General features: G+C 39.6%; 2 protein-coding genes across 3 annotated transcripts; both read left to right on the plus strand.

Annotated features, from left to right (window-relative positions):
• Nucleotides 1-1565: 1565 nt before the first annotated feature.
• On the plus strand, nucleotides 1566-14994 carry si:ch73-40i7.2 (FYN-binding protein 1). 2 transcript variants are annotated; one of them, XM_042057324.1, is made up of 18 exons: nucleotides 1566-1924; nucleotides 5735-6332; nucleotides 7106-7202; nucleotides 7813-7895; nucleotides 8510-8606; nucleotides 8799-8878; nucleotides 9526-9563; nucleotides 9712-9752; nucleotides 10031-10166; nucleotides 10850-11009; nucleotides 11457-11568; nucleotides 13340-13353; nucleotides 13489-13525; nucleotides 13965-14028; nucleotides 14150-14312; nucleotides 14441-14474; nucleotides 14622-14659; nucleotides 14796-14994. In XM_042057324.1, the coding sequence occupies exons 1-18, from the start codon at nucleotides 1922-1924 to the stop codon at nucleotides 14822-14824; spliced, it is 1824 nt and encodes a 607-aa protein (XP_041913258.1). In that variant the 5' UTR covers nucleotides 1566-1921; the 3' UTR covers nucleotides 14825-14994. The 2 variants fall into 2 exon arrangements, with proteins under 2 accessions (XP_041913258.1, XP_041913259.1); XM_042057325.1 differs by having other exon boundaries at nucleotides 10034-10166.
• A 539-nt stretch (nucleotides 14995-15533) lies between these two features.
• On the plus strand, nucleotides 15534-19333 carry pex11g (peroxisomal biogenesis factor 11 gamma). Its single transcript, XM_042057326.1, has 5 exons — nucleotides 15534-15854; nucleotides 15965-16153; nucleotides 18097-18275; nucleotides 18431-18502; nucleotides 18611-19333. The coding sequence occupies exons 1-5, from the start codon at nucleotides 15792-15794 to the stop codon at nucleotides 18837-18839; spliced, it is 732 nt and encodes a 243-aa protein (XP_041913260.1). The 5' UTR covers nucleotides 15534-15791; the 3' UTR covers nucleotides 18840-19333.
• The last annotated feature ends 176 nt before the right edge of the window (nucleotides 19334-19509 follow it).

Here is a 19509-nt window from a genome sequence, read left to right on the forward strand (position 1 = left end):
CAGTATAGGCCTATGTCCTTCACTTACAAATCTATTCAGCAGTTACAAATCTTTGCTGTGTGTACAACTCTTTCCTACAGAGTTACATTTGAGACACATTTGATGCTTCCTTGTATAATGGTCAGGTTTGGCTAACCAGGATTTCAAGTTCACTATTTGTGTCCTAGGAAAGATTGTTAATTTTCCAGGACAATCATCCAAAAAAAGAGAACAAACCAGTAAATGTGGTACATGTGCTGTTCACAGAGACTTTCTAATCAGAGGCATGCGTTGCTCTGCATGGGGTTAGTTTGTAACGCCAATATGGCAGTTGTCTACACATATCCCACCCCTTCCGAGGCAAAAAAGTCAACATGTGAATACATTTTGCCAATCATGTGGTGTGTTGTGAATACAGTGTGCCAATCATGTGTTATGATCTCGCCGCTGGAACAAGGCTGCTGTCGTGAAGCCTTGCGCACGCACATTTCTGCCGAAATAGATGCCTGATAAGTGCCCAAAAAGCATTACAATATGGCCGCCGAGTTCAGAAGAAGGTTCTTCCCTGCGGCTGTCACCCTACTGAACTCAAGCTCTGCACCCTGATAACAACTAACCAACTAAAAAAGAAGGATGTTTTTGGCTGTCCTCCCTACAGGATTAACATATTTCGTTGCTCTTGTTATTTAGGTCTATCGAATTGCGTGCAGTGGCATTTTCCCTGTGTATGCCTGTGTGTGGGAGTGATTGAAGTTTAAGAAAGTTAGCTTCCTGCTGGTAAAAAAAAACTGGAACTGCTTCCACAATTAAGTGCAGGGTGCCCATGTTATATCTCATCATTCGTCCAACTTTGCCCATGTTTTGGTGTGCATCATACTGTAAGTTGTAGCTGAAGATATTCTCCATCCCTGCTGCTACACTGGAAAAACTGATACACTAAACAGAAGACTATTTACACATGGAAATATGTAGATCTCCATTTGCTTTACAGCCTTTATACTATTCTACATATTTGCAACATTAAATATAATCCATGTCCAGTATATAGCCAATGTAAACTATTCCATATCATTCATAGATATCCTTATGAAAGATTCATGTAGGCTTTTGTTCTCAGATATGGTGTCAGTCAGCTACAGGAGATACTATACTTTTTTATAGCCTATTTTGTCAGTGAACTGAATATAAATATGGAAAATAGCCTACAAATATTTTCCATAACTCTCAGATCAAATGAATAATATATGTCCCAATATATGATATGACCCATAAAAAGAAATATATTAATGGCCAATATATTAGAAATTCATATTCCCCTGTTTCCCTTGACACCTTCACAAGTTGACTAGATGCAGGCTTATCATTATAGTCAGCTAATTTGACTGAGTGGCCTGGAGAACCAATCTATCTCAATCTTTTTTTTTTTTTTTTTTTTAAATGTGGCAGTAGCCTAGGCCTACACCATGCATTGTGTGTCAGATAAAACCTATATTTTTTAATTGATTTGTTAAAATCAGGTCAGTAGCCTAACTGGGATTTCTTTGTTTACATGATTACCATCCCCAAAACTACCATATAAAGGTAGGCTATCACTGTGCCATTTTGGTAACAGCTGGAGGTCCGACAGTGCACCTCTGCTGCCAACATCACGAATATAGGAGCATGTCGTAAGCTACCTACACCTGCTGCCTGTCAAAGAGAAAAGACAACAGCCTTTTAACAAGAAAACCTGGGAAGTTTTTCAAACCACATTGCCTATGAAGTGCACTTCCTGCAGCTGATATTTGCTAGTATACCATTAACTCCCCAACTTACCAAGGTCTACACCGTAAGCTACATCAGGAAGCTGAGGGTGTGAGAAGACAGTTGACGTTCAGAACACCGTGGAGCAGGCTTCCATATCCGACAATATGGAAATCTGAAGTTGTCGGCGCCTATTAAAATGGTAAGACAAAATATTTTTTATACCATCATGTGTTTATGTATTAATTAACTTCATATTGTCTACCAACATGGGGACCAATTTGTGGGGGGGAATCGAGCTTGTCCATTTATCTTATGAGCTTGTCTTTAAAGGTAGCCTACTTCTATTTTCTGAACTTACCGCTACCGTTCTGAGAGAGCGGTAGGCTATTTAGACCATGTGACCGATAGGCTCGCTGACCGATGTTTTAAAATAAACAATTTTCTCTGTAGGCCCAGACATTTAGGATAGGCTTATGTGCAATAAAACAGACGACTCTCGGACTAAAAGGTACCAGACGGTTTTCAGCAGAACAGCACTCATATTCTTTTTTATTCTGCATCAGATCGAGCATAATTATGTCGTGGCTATAAAAGTGAGTGGCAAACTAGGCTACTCACTCCAACCAACTATATTTCACAAATAAATCTGGATCCTTATAATGCTCATCATTTCTTGGTTGACAAATTGTGTATAAACTGTTGGCCAAAAAGTTCATAGACTACTTTCTTAAACAAATAATGGAATATACATTGTTTTGTTTGTCGTTTAATTGACTGGCATGAATTAAAATGGTCTGATGCTGGTATGTCCCTAGAACTTGCAACAAGCCTGCTTTCAGTGCAGTCTGCAGTGCAGTGCATTGATCTCCAGGCTAATTCTTCACAGACATTTCTTTGTATTTGGGGAGCATTTGAAGCAACCTGTTTCCTTTTGTCACGCTACAGAGCAATGCATGCCTCTGATTGGCTGCCATGTGGTTCATTTCTCTGTAGCAACCTTTTGTGCAGATAGATGTGTGGTTGTAATCATTTCCTTTGTGTCTTGGTTTGTGTCTCCATGAGTTCTATTGTTCTGCCTGCTCTTCATTGTTTCCAATATAGCCTTTCATGTTTCAGATGGGACTTGTCAATAGCTACATATTACACAGCGTTGGTTTAAAAAAACAAACCCATAGGACCTGTCAGTCAATATAGTTTATTGCCTTGTTTCACACAGTTCACTTTGTTACTAGGTGTGATTATGACCTGTGTTTCAAGCTTCTAACATCTTAACAACTGATTGAGTAAGATGTTTCCACTTATAGAGCTCTGGAGTTTCTGATATGTTTATTTTTGTGTTGATATGGAAGAGGAAAAAAAAGATGACATTTATATTTGGCATTTAAATTTATTTTTGATCTACCATTCAGTAGGCCTGATTATGAAATAACAAGATTTCCTGTATATTTTCGGATTCAGATTCAGATTTCAGGGCTGCCAACTTTTCAAAAAACCTTGGAGTGAGATTTGGTGGGGCCAACCAAAATTTTGCTGCGGAAATTTTTGTTTGGCTCGTTCAGCATTATACCGTACAGTAAAAAAAATATTTGTGCTGTAGGGCCTAGCCTAAGCTATTTTGCAATTCAGAATTATACGTAACCATGCATACACAGGTGGAATAGTTATGGTGATATTGCAATAAGTTCACAACCACAAAAACATATGGTCCATTTCACAGTTCAGAAATGTTCAGCACTCCATGAAATTATGCAGAAGTGGTCACCTGTGTTTTTCAGCTAGTTCATTTAACATAATATATTGGTCATTGTAATGGCCATAGCCTACAGGCTATTCCTTTTTCAGGATGTACCCATATCTGCATGATGTGAATGTTTGCATATGGCTTATGTCAGGCTTTATATCAATATTTGTGTCTCCTTATTTGATTTTCTTTATATTTTTGCATTAATGTCACTAGAAAGCATGGCAATATAAATATATTCATTTATCTGTGTAAGTGGGATTGGCTGGAACCTGACAATATAAAAACCATGATAGTGGGATAATCTACTGAGCAATTTACAAAAATGTATGTAGGCCTACTGACAAATAGTTTACATTAGAATACATTATAATTTCGCCCCAATGAGGCTATGTAGAAATGTGTTGCAATTTCAAAAACAGAGGCATGCTTTATATTCTCGTATTCGGTACAGTTTGCTGTTTATTGTGATATTAGGTTTGCCACATGTTGTGTGAAGGGTTAGTGAGATACTACAACCGAGAGTAATGGGTGTGCACTGTGTGCAAAATGCAAATATGATTAGCCTAAATCGCACGTCGGTTCAATGATAATTTTCTCGCGAACCATTTATCACAGCAACTTGGCGCTAATATCATTGGAAAGCGTAGATTCCGCTCGTTCACATGATGTGTGATATCATGTATAGGTTTAGTTTAGTTGAACCTAATCTGCCAGGTATTTGACCTACCACGTTGACACTTCAGCGTGAAAAATACTCAAAGCATAGGCCTACCTGAAGCCGGGGGAATGCGCCTGGGATGGCTTTTGAAGTAGCATCGCAAATGAGAGAAAATTTAGAAAATTCCACAGACAGGGGGTGCTCTTGAACCCTCTCACCGTCTCTGAAAGCATAATCGTGGCTCAACAGGTAGATCTATAGGCTAAACTCATTTTTCAGGCATCTGACCGACCGGGTTGACACTTCAGCGTGAGAAATCGTGGGTGTGGCGTGTGAGTGTGTGAAACTAATCAAATGCGTGTGTCTCACGGCCAATGCGTGAGAGTTGGCAGCTATGAGATTTTATTTGTCACATACATACAATGCAGTGAAATCTTATAGTCGGCTCCATGCCAAGCAAAAACACAAACTGCCACAGAATAACATATGAAAAACAGTAACAGACAAGAAACAATACATTCAAGATGTCAGGGGGTTATTGCAGATAGGGAAGAAGTGGTATGCTCTACAGGGGAACAGTGGTATACTCTTATACTTATAATAAAAAGTGCTTAAACAGTGCCATTTAGGTACCGGACGGCTTGGGAGAAGAAACTCTTCCTGAGTCTCTCAGTCCTTGCAGCCAGTGTACAGTATCTGCTTCCTGAGTGAAGCAGAGAGAACATACCATAGTCTGGCTGGGGTCTTTAAGTATTTTGGTGGTCTTGTCCTTACACCGCTTGGTATAGATGTCCCCTATCTTTGGGTTTGGTGAAGACTTCCCTGTTTGCTGTTTCATTTCTCACAATGCAGACTCATTGAAATGTATAAGAAAGTGTCTGACTCCTTGAAAGCTTGTTGAAAGCTTGTAGCTCTGTATGGCACTAGAATTAATTCAGAAATCCTACAAGAATGATCCCATGGGCCTCTTGCAATATCATATGATAACAAGAAATAATTTCTACCTTTCACCCTCTCTAAATGACTCTATCGATGTCAAAACATCAGTACAGCGAGAATGGTGACCTATTTCATTAAGGAAATACACATACATGCCGTTTTTGCAACTCATGAGGTGGTTGGTGAAGTGGGAACCTGCGGTGCCAATAAACATATTTCCTTGGGCCAGGGATTAGAGAGCACGACACATCAAATAGCGTGTCCCTCAGTTCATTATTTAAAGCAACTCTTCCAACAACACAGACCATGAAGCCCTGTGTTTAATATTTGAATGTTTTCTTAGTTTTGGTTTGTGTGAGTATGTATTTTATTTGGAACACATTTTTAATAGATAAAGTTGTAAAGATGTGATTAAATGATTCCTCGTGCTTGTTTTTACATCCAGTTTCTTACATGATGTATTTCAGGCAGGTGTACTTCGAGTCAAAGCCTGCACTTTAGCTCTCACTCAGTGTGGTTTGTTTTCTTTCTTTGCTGGGGCTTTAAAAAGTATCACTGTCAAAAATAGTTCTCTCGCTTCAGTCAATGTATTCTGAAGCACATATGCGTAACCTGCTACTCACAGTCCTCCTCAGTTATCGTATAACTCCACCTTGGTCTGTTAATAGGAGGAGAATGTTGACGTGAAGGCCCTGATGGCCAGGTTCCGCCAAACAGGGATGATGGCAACAGGAGGAGGAGGTGGTTCCCCAAGACTCCCACCTCCCATCCTCGAGAGAGGTGTCCATTCACCAGTGGACCCTGGGGCTAATGGAAGTGTCAGACCCAGGTTCTCTGTTCCCCTCAACAAACCAAACCCAGGACCTATTTCTCCCTCAAACGGGCCAAGGTTTGGCCAGGCGCCGCGTGGCGTGTTCCCCAGGCCCCCGCCTAGCCATCGTCCCAACCACCAGGAGCCCGTCAGAACCCCCATTGCGGAGGCAGACAAACCAGGATCCTTCAGAAACTCCACGGAGAAGCTGGTAAGACCAATGCCAAAACCACACGGTTTCCCAGGCGGCAGAGGTCCCCAGACCATCCACACGCCGCCCCTGCTCTCACAGAGGAGTATGTCGACCGAGGTGCCACCCCTCTTACGGCCACTACCTACTGTGGGGTCCAGACCTAAAAAGCCCAAGCGTCCCCCCTTTGTGAACTTGGAACAATTCCGAAGGAATTCTGGCACACCTAAGCCCACTGCCCGGCTGTCTGGGAGAACATTAGGGGGTAAGTGATACGGAGCTTAGTGGCTTTCATGCATCCTTAGTGCAGTCTTATTGTTTTTGTTTAATGTGTTAATGTGTTTGTTCAATTTATTCATAATATGTTATAATTATTATAATTCTTTAAATGCACTATCAAGATTAAGTCCATGTTTTTTTTGTTACCATAATTTCCCAACTATAAGCCGTGGCTTATACATTAATTTTGCAAAATTTATTCAGCTATGAGGTTAATACACGGGGGCAGTTAATATGGTATTAATATGGCTTTGTTTCTTTGAACTTGCATAAAACACTGTCCTGCTTACACAATGCGACTAATACACAGGAAATTACTGTATGATAAAGCTTTGATGTGAAAATTAGCTTCCTTTTTTCACAAATCTGGAAATGCTGAGGTCACCTCAAGGTTGGTTGCCTCTTTCAGCTTTTGCTATTCTTCCTTTTCATTTGTATTCTTCTTAGCAAAAGAGTCTCTCAAAGACAGTGAAACAGTGGCAATCAAATTCTGTATTTAAAGTGACTAAGACTGTGGACCTGACCCATACAGTACTAGTCCACTGATATATTCTCTATCACATGCTCAAAATCTATACAAAGTTTACTCTTTAAAAATGAAGGCTGCTTTATTGCATTTTTCTGTATATGATAATGAAAAAGTCATATTTGTTAATTTATGTAATTCATAATTGATAAACAAGTCAGGCTGTCACAGGCCTACAAACACTCATCTTGAAATACATTCCTGGGAACAACGTTATCATTTTTTATCCTCAGATAGCAACAGTCCGACAACATCTGGAGCAGCTGGTGTTAAAATGCCTCCACTACTCCCAAATAGGCCTAAAAATATGACAGTGCCTGTTCCAAAGCAGTAAGTAAATACAACTATAACTGTAATCATGGTGGAAAAATGGGACAACCAAAAAATCCAATCATACACTATAATTCACATAAAAAAATTTAATAACACACATTTGCTCACATTTACATTGTACTTTTCTAACAAATTTTCAACTATTGGATTGTTCATATTCTGTAAGTCGCTTTGGACAAAAGTGTCTGCTAAGTAACCGTAACCAAACCATAACATTGTCTATATAACGTTTATAAGAGTTATCTTTTAACAGAGGGCGAAGAAGACATGTTCATGGGAAGTTGAGAAAAGACTGCAGTAATATAAAAGCAGCATGCTTGCAGGCAGCTGTGACTTTTTGTTCCTCAGAGTTTGCGTGGGTGGTTTCTGAGTATTGCCAGAAACATTTACAATAAGTGACACAATGTCATTTCCTTAAATTGGTGTTTGATCAGAGCCGAAAAATGTTCCAGAGATGCAATTTTATAGAACTTTACAACAGTCAGTACTCAACAACTATCAATAATTTCATTGGCTCTGAATTGAATACAGAAACGTATAGCTAGATCAGTCATTAATCATGTAAATCATATAACCTGATGAGACTGTCTCTCTCCCATATCCCCAGAGACATGGATGATGACCAAGACACATATGATGATATTGAAGCCTTTCCTCCCCCTCCACCACCTCCATCAACACAGACCGAAGGTGTGGCACATTATTACGTTTTGCATGTAATAATTTGTTGGTGTCATAATAATGTCGTTGGATTTGTTTATCGTAAAACTATAAGCAGTCACTAATAGTTAGTATTGTGTTGTATTGAATTAAATCAGCGTGGTTCTCAAATACAAGCCTAGTTTAACAATAATTGCCTGGCTAGCCAATTTCACTATTGTTAGTAATCTATGTTGACTGTGTTCTGCATGTAACAAAAGCCACTAAAAAGTACTGGAGGTATTCAATGTTTGATTCAAACATACAGACTCTTTTATAGGTGTTCTGTAATGTTTCAGTCATACTGCTATTCTGTAGTAGTAAATGTATTGGAGAGTATAGCATATTCCTTGCTTGCATCTGTTACAAGATCAGTCAATGCAAATGATTGATTAAAAATGACTGCATTTAGTTTTCTTATTAGCATGCATTGTAAGAGTTATTGTTTTGGTGTTGTTGGTCACTACTGGTCATGTATGTGCCACAAAGTTTGGTCACTAGATTACTCTTCTTTTTAGTGTATTGAGACTTTAAAGATCATGTAAATCCCCTTGAAAGGAGTAGTGTTAGGAGTAGTGAACAAAACTTTGTTCTCTCTTTTTTAGAGGGCTTCAGTCCTTCTTCATCTAGACCAGCTGGTATAAGCAGCCCCCCCTTCATGCCTAGTAAGCCAAGCAGCATGACACACTCTTTGTCAGTCCAGTAAGTTATGATTTGTGTTTTTCATATCAGTTTATTTGGCTCTGAATTAAAGTTGTAATGGCCATTTTCATGTGAAAGATTTGCACGGCTCTAGATTGCTTCAATACAGAAACGTATAGCTAGATCACTCATTAATAGTGTAAATTATATTACCTGATGGGAGTACAGACTGTCTCTCTCCCATATCCCCAGAGACCTGGATGATGACCAGGACACATATGATGACATTGAGGCACTTCCTCCCCCTCCGCCCCCTCCACCTACGAGTCAAGGTCGGGGGCAATTCATTACTTTCTTATGGTCCATTTACAAGGAAATTCAATGGATTAGTCTCTGTATTATTCTTATGGTTTAATGTCTGTGACAAATGTCAAAGTGAAATAGAGGCGTAGAAATAGACAGCTCTGGGAATCACCTGTCATGTGAGGAAAGCTAAGACACTGAGACGATATGATTAGTAAAAAATTGTTTCCTATAATCATGTGATTCTATAACAGGCTGCCATCACTGTATTCACTCTGAAAAAGGGCAACATTTACTAGCTCAAAACACCATCATCCAGCCACTATCAAAGATGATCTACATGTTACACATAATAGGCAATAATCAGCCATTGATTGTCACTATCCTTAATTGGGACTAATTTGGACTAATTTGGGACAATTATAACAAGAACCTTTGCAACAGTTGAGAGTAGTTTAATGTCTGTGTTTGAAGAATTACATTACATAGACTCATGTAAAACATAGAAACATATGCTCTGAAATCTTTGGGCAGTGCTGTTTTACAGCAACTTGTAATACTAGTGTGTATAGCTTAATTTCATTAAAGAACAAAAACGTCTTTGCCCTTTAAAGGCTCAAAGCATGACTTTTTGTATTTCTGCTAAGCTGAATGAGTTTTTTCATTTCACTCTCAGACTCCTGGAATGATCAGCATTCAAGTCGAGCAGAGGAGGTGAGAGGTTTTTTTAATTCACTCCTATAATGAGCATCTTGACTGTTGCAAATATTTTATTAATTATAGGCTACTGAATTGGAGTGTCATTTACTGCAAATTAAAAATGAATCTTTCCATTGTATCTCTTTGGTCTTATTTCCTGTAGTGGGATGACAGTGATGAAAGTGAAATCTATGAAGAAGTCGAGTAAGCTTATGTTATTTTCATCAATTCTTTGGTAGCCTTATACTTTATGGCCATTGATCTTATACCACTATAATTACATTATTGTTAAGCCTTGTAATTACATTATTGTTAAGAAGGTAGTTTAGTTTGCGAATTAACATTTAAGGACTTCAGGACATTACAGTTGAGTACTGTCAATGCTTTTTTTTAATCAGCCTCACCAATCAGTACTGTAATAAATAGTGTTTTCTGGATTGTTGAATCTGTAATGACCCATGAGACTTTTGTGTTCAATGCAGCAGCCAGGACAGCATCCCGTTGCCAACTGACACAGGCAAGCATTCAAAGAAAGACATGAAACGACAAAAAGAACAGGAGAAGAAAGAGCAGAGGGAGAGAGAGAAGAAAGAGATCGCATACAGAAAGAAATTTAAGGTAAGGATTCCATACATTCCTGATGCTGTCTCATATATTTACCTTGAACTGATGTTTCCAAGACCCCATAACTCTATTTGAACAAGGCCTGGTTTTCAAAAGTTTTCTTTTGAAAGCTCTGCTGTGAACAGACTGAAAATAACCCATTAAAGTGAACTCCAAACCTGCATTTAGATGGTCACATATGTCACTTTATGGGTTCCTGTGTCAACATAGTGGTTGGAATAAAAAATATATATTAGTGGTGACAATAACCTCATTTTCACCTTTAAACTAAGAACCATAGTTACAACACACATTTATCCAGTCATAGAGCATACAGTATGAACAAAAAAGACCACTGAAAATCATCATTGCAACATTGAAAATGCAAGCAAATGTATTGTGAAGTTTTATGCTTCAGATAAGCACATGCACTGAGGTTAGTGGCCGGAAAAGTGCTGCTGCTGCTGTTATGAAAATCCTGTGTATTTAATGGTAACATTGTTCTTCCGTGCAGTTTTTATACTCTTACCAATACCCATAGCTGAGTCAAAGAAGCACTTATTATTACTATTATTCTCTTGATTTTATCTTTATGATGTTGCATACTGTAGTTTATTTGAATCACTTCAACTTTATGTCATGGAAGCACCTAATCATATTTGTGATGATAACGGATGATCACCACCCTCTCCCAACAGCTGACTGGAAATGAGACGGCTCTGCATATAGCCCGCGTCAGGGAAGACTGGCAAGGGGGGAAGAATGATCTGAGTGTGCAGCAGGGGGAAAGTGTGGAGATCATCCGCACCGAGAACAACCCAGAGGGCAGATGGCTTGCCCGCACCATTGATGGCAGATGTGAGTGTAATCATGTGGCAGTAATGGCATCAACAAAATAATTGAAAAGACGGCTATCACAGCATGAAACTGAGGAGGGTACTAGTGGGAGAATGCCAATTGAAACTGAGGAGGGTACTAGTGGGAGTATACCAAGTTAAACTGGGTGATGTGTGCTCATCTTGCAGTATGATTTTAACCCACCCAGATGAGGCACTGTTGATACTAATGAAAAAGCATGCTGAAAGAATGTACAGTGTAGGCACACAGACATGTTATTGGCAATTATTTGAGGATAGTGATGAAGTGTGAATGGATAGTTATGTCTGGGTGTAATGTTTTTTGCTGTGTGTAACTCGGACTGCTGTGAATAATAAGACTTAGAAGTAAAGCGATTGGAAGTTAGCCTGCTAAGTCAACTGTGTTCTTGGAACAAATGAATGAAGCGTCCTTTGTGTCACCTGATAGATGGCTACATTAGCACCAAATGTGTGGATATGGACTATGAGGAGGTGAAACGGCGCTTTGGTAGCCTTGCTAGACCCAGACCTGATCCTGGTGTCTATGATGACGTGAACAGGCAAGATTTCCCCATCACCTCCTCAATCATTAGTGCAAGTGATGATGCATGATAGTATACAGAGTATTACTGGTTAAAGGTCAAGTAATCACAGTGGTTTATCAATATTTAATTTTAGTTTGTGTTAATGTATGTATAGTGTTCAAATTATTTTAACATTAGTTTATGCATACTTCAAATGATTAAAGAGTCGGTTAAATATCTGTACTCTGAACTCACACTATACTGACTTTGCACTCATTCACTCCTCAGCACTCATGACCCCCCCCACACCCACACACACCTACAAGACTTTTAGCACTTTTACATCCCTCTCCCTATGCTACAGACCTTTTATTTATTTTCTTATTTTATCACACGTCAAAACACACACACACACACACACACACACACACACACACACGCACACACACACACACACATATCTGACTTTCTCCAACTTTTGCACACTTTTTATTTATTATTTTTGATTTCTCCTCCATCTACCCATGTCCTTGATTGCCTAGCCTTTCTGCCCCCCCACCCCCATCCCCAACACACACACTTACATCATCACTGTCATCACTTCACATACATACAGCACTCCTCTACATACTTGCTGCACACTGCCCCCCCCCCCCCCCCGACATACACAGCACATTGTCTTCAGGATCTTCTCCAACACACATCCTCTACATACTTACAGCACACTGCCCCCACCTACCCACACACACACACTACACACACACACACACACAGTCACTGCTCCACTCCCGCCCACACACACATCTTCACTGTCATCACTCACATACATTACATACAGTACTCTGCTTGCAATAGGAAGTCCCTGACCCCCCCCCCCCCCAACACACACACTTACATCATCACTGTCATCACTTCACATACATACAGCACACTGCTTGCTACAGTAAGCCTCCTCTACATACTTGCTGCACACTGCCCCCCCCCCACATACACAGCACATTGTCTTCAGGATCTTCTCCAACACACATCCTCTACATACTTACAGCACACTGCCCCCACCTACCCACCTACACACTACACACACACACACACACAGTCACTGCTCCACTCCCCTCCCGCCCACACACACATCTTCACTGTCATCACTCACATACATTACATACAGTACTCTGCTTGCAATAGTAAGTCCCTGCCCCCCCCCCCCCCCCCCCCCCCCCCTACATACACAGCACATTATTTCATCAGGAAGCTTCTCCAACACACATCCCCAACATACTTACAGCACACTGCCCCCCCCCCCCCCCCCAATACACAGCACATTGTCTCATGAGGAAGCTTCTCCAACACACATATTGCACACTGCCCTCTCCCCACATACACAGCAAACTATCCCATCTCCCCTGTCATCCCCCCAACACACACACCAAGACCCCTGGCAGTTGGGTTAGCCCCTTGAGCCGTGGATCTGCCCAAGGTTTCTTCCTTGGTAAGGGAGTTTTTCCTTGCCCCTGTTGCTCTTGGGTGCTCCTTGTTGGTGCCCCCCACCCAATCCCAATCCTCCCCCACCTTTTTTATGCAGCCCTTGCCACTTAATCTACTAAACCCCTCTTCTACTGCACTTTTTACCCCCCCCCCCCCCCCCCCATTAATGCACAAATAGGCTGACACCAGACATAATTTCACTGCATTTCTTACTTCCAGTAACTATATGCATGTGACAATAAACTTCCTTGTATCCTTGTATCCTTGTAGTAATGAAGCAATACATGTTTTTGTGTTTACTTGATTTTTTCTCTCTCGTCAACAGCATGGAAGGCTATGGTGAGTATGGATTAAACCAAAATGGGGCAGCCCATGTTAGATGTTAACAAAAAGGATATAATGAGAAATCTTCATATTATGACAGCTGTTTTTGTTTGTGTTTTGATTGTGTTTTCTCTGTCTCTCTCTTCTCAGGATGTGAGGATTTCCCACCACCTCCTGTAGAAATAAGGTATAACGACCATTCGACCAATGTAATATGGAAAGGCATCAGTACACTGCAGTTCCTACTGCTGATGTAGTGGGATACAATTGTATTGGTTTCATTTAATCAAAATATCTTTTGAATGAGCTATTCATTTTAAGCAGAGTTTGCATGTTAGGTAATGTGTGACTGATTTCAGGGCTGTTTAATGGATAACTCAAGGGTGAGGAGTACTTTAGGGAATGTTTTACGAAAGGAATGTCTTTTTTTCCCACACATTTGATTTTACATTTACATTTAGGCCACACAGGCCTTAGAGAACTTAGGTGACAATTAATCACTACAACAATAAATATTACTGGTAACGTTAGACAAAGGAGGAGGTAGAAGTTGGAGGGCAAAAATAAACTGCATGTTAGAGGTGTGTTGGGTTGTTAAAAGTGTTTTTTTTATTTTTTTATTTTAGCCCAGATCCAAAAATGTTAAAGAAAATGGAAAGTAAGGAGAAAGAATTCAGGAAAAAATTCAAGGTATTTCAATAATTAAGGCTGTGACCTTGCATGTGCATAGATTAAACATCAGTCTTACATAAACCTTAAATAAATTCATTGATCACATGCCTCAAGGGCTGAAACAACAATTGTTTCTCAGTTTGAAGGGTCAATACAAGTACTTAGGTGCATGAGGGTGGATCCCAATGCGAACATCAAGAAAGCTGGTGGAAAAGACTTAAACGTGGTTCGAGGAGATCTTCTGGACGTCATTCAGTTTATTGGTGATAAAAAAGCACTGTGTCGAAACGGACAGGGAAAATGTAAGTGTAAACACTGCCCTCTGTTGTGTAAACACTGCCCTCTGTTGCATAGACACAACACCAACAGTAGTTCAATTGCAATCTGGAGCACTGCATCACTTCTGAAATTTGTTCTCCTTCTCATATAGATGGATATGTACCCATGGCCTACCTGCTGCCAGAGTATGTTTTTACAAAGAGAGATAAGGATTTTTTTATTGTTAAATGTGTAAAAACCTATAGATATAAATGTACACATGTTATGTACTATTGTTATTATCATTATCATTAATGTTGTGTTACTAATATTATTAATCTCTTTGTTTTCAGAGAAGGGGAAATATATGATGACATAGATTACCCAGGAGGTGAGACGTTGTTTACTAATAGTTCCACACGCCTGCATTTATATTAATTAATAATTATACACCGGAGACTATTTGTTTTACTAAAAAATTTGCAACAAGGTTTTAGACTATTTCTCTTTTTTTGTTAATTTCTCAGATGTCTACGACAACGATAGCAACATGTGACGATGAAGTCAGTGCCAGACAGCAGTACTGAAAATGAAATGGATCATCATAGTAGACATTGAACATTTTGGATTTCATTTCAAGGGTGGAAACTACTTTGTGTTTGTTTGTTTTTTTTTATTCCTGAGATTTTATTGTAATTATGACAAATAAATGTTTATGCCTGTTTGCTGCTATGAGTCGCTATTTCTTTTTATTATGCAAATATTCCATTGCATTTCAGGCTATATTATGAGGATAATCTAGTTAGTAGGCTTAAAAGTCATTTCCAAGACCTCAGGGCCTGGCCCCATCCACCTAGACCTTCTTTCAGGGAGATCTAGCCTGGAATAGACAAGAAAAATGTCAGGCTAATCAGCGATGAGAGGGGAAGACAAAACCTAAACTTATTGTGACAAACAGAATCAGCAACACCTGCAAACGTCAAAGAATGCAGTTGGGAATGCAGAAATGTATTTACAGCAAGGTATGATCACATTGTTTTCTGATTGTTGATGCTGCATATTGTCAGTTTGTAAAGTTTAGGCAAAGTGGGAAGTAACAAAGTTTCCCAATCGAGAGTTACCAAACTCTGTTCACTTTGTGAATGATAAATGATAGAGTAAGAACAGGCTTGTGATGTGCCTCACACAAGGATACAAGTGTCTGCCATCAGGGGGATGGCGAATAGGTAATCAACTATGATTGCCTGTGAAGGAGTACTTCGGCTACTTCCTGACCAGTGTAGTGTAAAGTTCAGTTGTGACAGACTGACTGGTTAGATATTTGTTAGGTCTGAGATGTTAAGTTGAAAGAGTAAGCCTAGTTGAAAAAAGACCTGCCAGGCATGAAGTGTGGTATGTTCTACTGCATGCAACTGCACTTTTGAGGATATGAAAGCCTAATTTCTTCTCAGGTTAAGACTTAGGCTAATATAACGTTACAGGTTTGCTACACTGTGAATGAACACAAACGAGCACATGACATTATGCAGGAATCAATTGGATCGATTGTGAATTTACTAGAATCATACAGAGGAAGAGACAAGGTGGTAAGTGCACCTTGTGTTTCTTCGATAGTAAAATATTATGTCACGCTACTATTTGTGTTTATCGATCTGTAACATGAGGAAAACTGCTCTTCAATGGTCCTTGGGGTCAGGTCCGAACACTCTGCTATGGCTCCCAGCTGGTTGGAGGCGTTCTTTCCCAGAAGACTGCAGGGTCGTCTGAAATCGGAAAGAGTCTTATGTTGTTTTCAGCACAGCTCAGCCAATGCAGAACTGTCCTGAGGCTTTTCGACGACCTCTCCATGGTTGCCTACTCGAGGAGTTATGGATTAGGAAACAGGGTATGGAAATTTAGTTTCAACACTTTGGTATTGGGTTCAATGCATCTCAGGTGAAATTGTTACATGTAGCCAGCTTAAAATTACCTCTCAACTGGGTATGGAAGTTGGTAGGTTTGAGGTGGTTTATTGCATGCTATATGAAATAATGGATTTAAAAATATAAATTTTCCCACACTTTTTTACTTAAAATGAAGCACAATAAGTAATTAAAAACAAAATTTTGAAAACAAATGTTTTGGAACCGATACATTTGAGTACCGTCATAGTCATTTGAGTAGACTATGTTACTTTGAGCAACAACATGCAGTAGTGGTAATACATAGAAAACATGGATTTAATTGGAAAAACATGTATTTCTGATTTTATCAATCACGTTTAATGAAAGTAATCATTAAATAACAGCATATAAAGAATAATTTGCACTGACAACACAAGCCAGATACTGATCGTATTTGTGGAGGTTACCTACAAGCAACATTGCACAACAAAGGAAATTTAAATTCAGTTTAAATTTAAATTTCCTTTTTCAGTTTTTATGCTTTAAAATCACTCAGTGGCTCTAATAGAGATTGTCATCATTCAAAACATTGCTATGCCATATGTACGCAAAGTTGGTGCTTGCTCAGCCCTCTGACTTTCAGGGATTAAGGTGAGTGCAGCACAAAGGTGCTGGGGAGCAGAAAGGACCCCTGAGCCGCAACAGCATACATCACCACGCAATCCTGTGCTGGGCCTGTAGGCCTTTGCCAATGGTTTTCCCAGAGTCTTTTTGACCACCACAGCAGGAAAATAAAAGGAGGCGAGGATAGTGAGGTCAAGCGGTCCCCACCAAACCCCGGGCGCTGTCCCTCACCCCATTTCCCTAATTAGGCCACCTCACTCTCTTGCACGTACCGTTTATAATCCTTTCTTAGTTTTTTAGCTAAGGAAACCTTATTACAACTTGTACTTCCTGTATTGTAGTAAATTGACAAGTGTGACTGTCAACTCACAGTTCCACCAGGAGCGCTGGTGTGGCACACTATCGGCAGTAGTCACGACCAATTTGGGCCCACACATGCTTACACACACACACGTGCGCACCCACCCCACACACACACACATACATGCACACTTATAGAATAATATTTGGTGATTCCCTGACATCTCAATGGCATGTTTACAACCAAGCATAAACACTGTCCACTGTTGCATGTTGTTGCTTTATCAATATACAAAATACATTTGTGGAAAACATTAAAAATGGATAAAAATACATGCTTATCAGGACTTATCAAGGTTGAAATTTATATTTTAGTTGGTGAAAATATTAAGGATAGTGCCATTTTTAGACAATTTTGGAAGACCAAAAATATGGCCGTCAGAAATGTTCTCAGTTGTGGAAAAGAGTAGTATAAAAACTAATTTGAAAAGTCATGTGGTTAAATATAAGTACACTATTGGTTTCCTTCACTACTCACCTTTTAAGAAGGGCACTTTTAATTGGTGTTTGCATTTTTGTGTTTGAGAAACTCGAGAAAAATGGTGTTACCCTGAGGTAACCCTATGCAATAGAGGGTTAATACACCATGTAGGATCACACCACAGGATCAGGGGTGTCAAACATACATGTAAGGCCCGAGGGCCAGATCAGGCCCGCCAGCAGGTTTCATGCAGCCATCCAGATATTCTTAGGTAGGAGTATTTCAAAAGAGAAAGAGCAGTATATGACAGCAGTAGGCTTACATGATTTGTACTTGTTTGCTCATAAGTGGGTATAGTAGAAGAGTATATCATCAAACAACACTCTGATACCCATGCAGTAAAATGATAATGATCATGACAATGAAGGCCCCCACAAAGTCTCATTCCAACAAATGAGTTGGGTACCCCTGGTCTAGAAGTTAGTGATAAATTGCATGGTACACCTTTATCTCACATCTCACCATGTGTCTGTTATGCAGGAGGAGGACAGTATAGTCCGATGTATGTCAGTTCTTAACAATGTTGCGGATCAGCTGTACTACCCATGTGAACACGTTGCCTGGGCTGCAGATGCAGAGTTGATCAAGGTCAAGTCAGACAAATGGTGGACTCTGAGTACACTACTTTGGGCCTCATCTTTGTTACTAGGAGCCCTCAGGTAACCCATGATTGCAGGTGCCATCTTGAAGATCTTCATTGTCACATTTCTAGTCACACTTACTTAAGACACACTTAATTTTGCTTGCCAAAGACATTTGTTGTCTGTTCACCAATTATAGTGTTATTCTGACAATAAGAATTTTCCTTGATTAGATCAATTAGAATCATCGTTCTGCTTAGGAGAAAGCTGCGTAAAAGCCGAAGAACAGCACAGGAAAATGTCAGGTAAATGCAATCCTTTTTTGACTCTTGTATTTTCATTCAAAGTAATCAACTGCATATTTAAGCCAATGCAATGATGTCTTATTATAATTTGTGTTTTTGTGTCTGTAGTGAAAGACTGGCCATGCAGAGAGAGTGTCAACAACAAATGAAGATGGAGTTCCTGGGTATTCTCAGCTCCCTGGCAGACCTTAGCAATGCCATACACTGGATGCCCCCTGGTATTCTCTGGGCAGGACGCTTCCCCAACTGGCTTGTGGGACTGATGGGCACAGTCTCATCTTTCATTGGCTTGTATCAGATGAGCTCAAGTGATGGTGAACATGAAGCAACTTCTTGACTTCTTGATACAACTAACTCTAACAAACAAACAAAAAAAAGAAAAGAAAACTTTCTTTATTTCTTAAAACAAATCTTAATTTTGCACTCCAAATTTTCACTGAGATGCCTTTTTGAGATGGAAAATGACTTGTAAATTGTACTTATTAATTACCTGTAGATTTTTGTCAATTGAACAGTAACCTAATGTCCATTGAATGTAACCTCTGCATCTTATATATATGGAGTCCTAGAGTTAAGACTTTAGAAACTTTAAGCCTTTAGATTCTTTGTCAATATGGGCCCTGCCATGACCATGGTCATGATGATTTCAGTTATGTAGCAATTGCTCTGTCTCTATCAAATCATTTTATAGAGAAGTTTACATCTATGGCCAGTTGAATGGACAGTTTGGCTACAGTGGGATTTTTCTGCATTGCTTTGTATTTGTAATTTATGCTTTGGCTGTTAATTATACTGTTGACATTGAATAAAGACAGTGTTATTTAGAATGAGTATCTTACGGTTTCTTCCCTCTTCCTGTGCCTTGTTTTTTTTAATAGAACGGAGCAAAATAAATGTGCACTAAACCAACTGTGTCAGACAGTTAGGCCTAGTCATTTTTAATGAGGCGACCTCACGTTATGATTGATTGACACATCTTGTTTACGTTTTCAATGCATCGATTAGTC

Source organism: Alosa sapidissima, chromosome 12 (genome assembly GCF_018492685.1).
Source record: "Alosa sapidissima isolate fAloSap1 chromosome 12, fAloSap1.pri, whole genome shotgun sequence".
NCBI classification, from domain to species: domain Eukaryota; kingdom Metazoa; phylum Chordata; class Actinopteri; order Clupeiformes; family Clupeidae; genus Alosa; species Alosa sapidissima.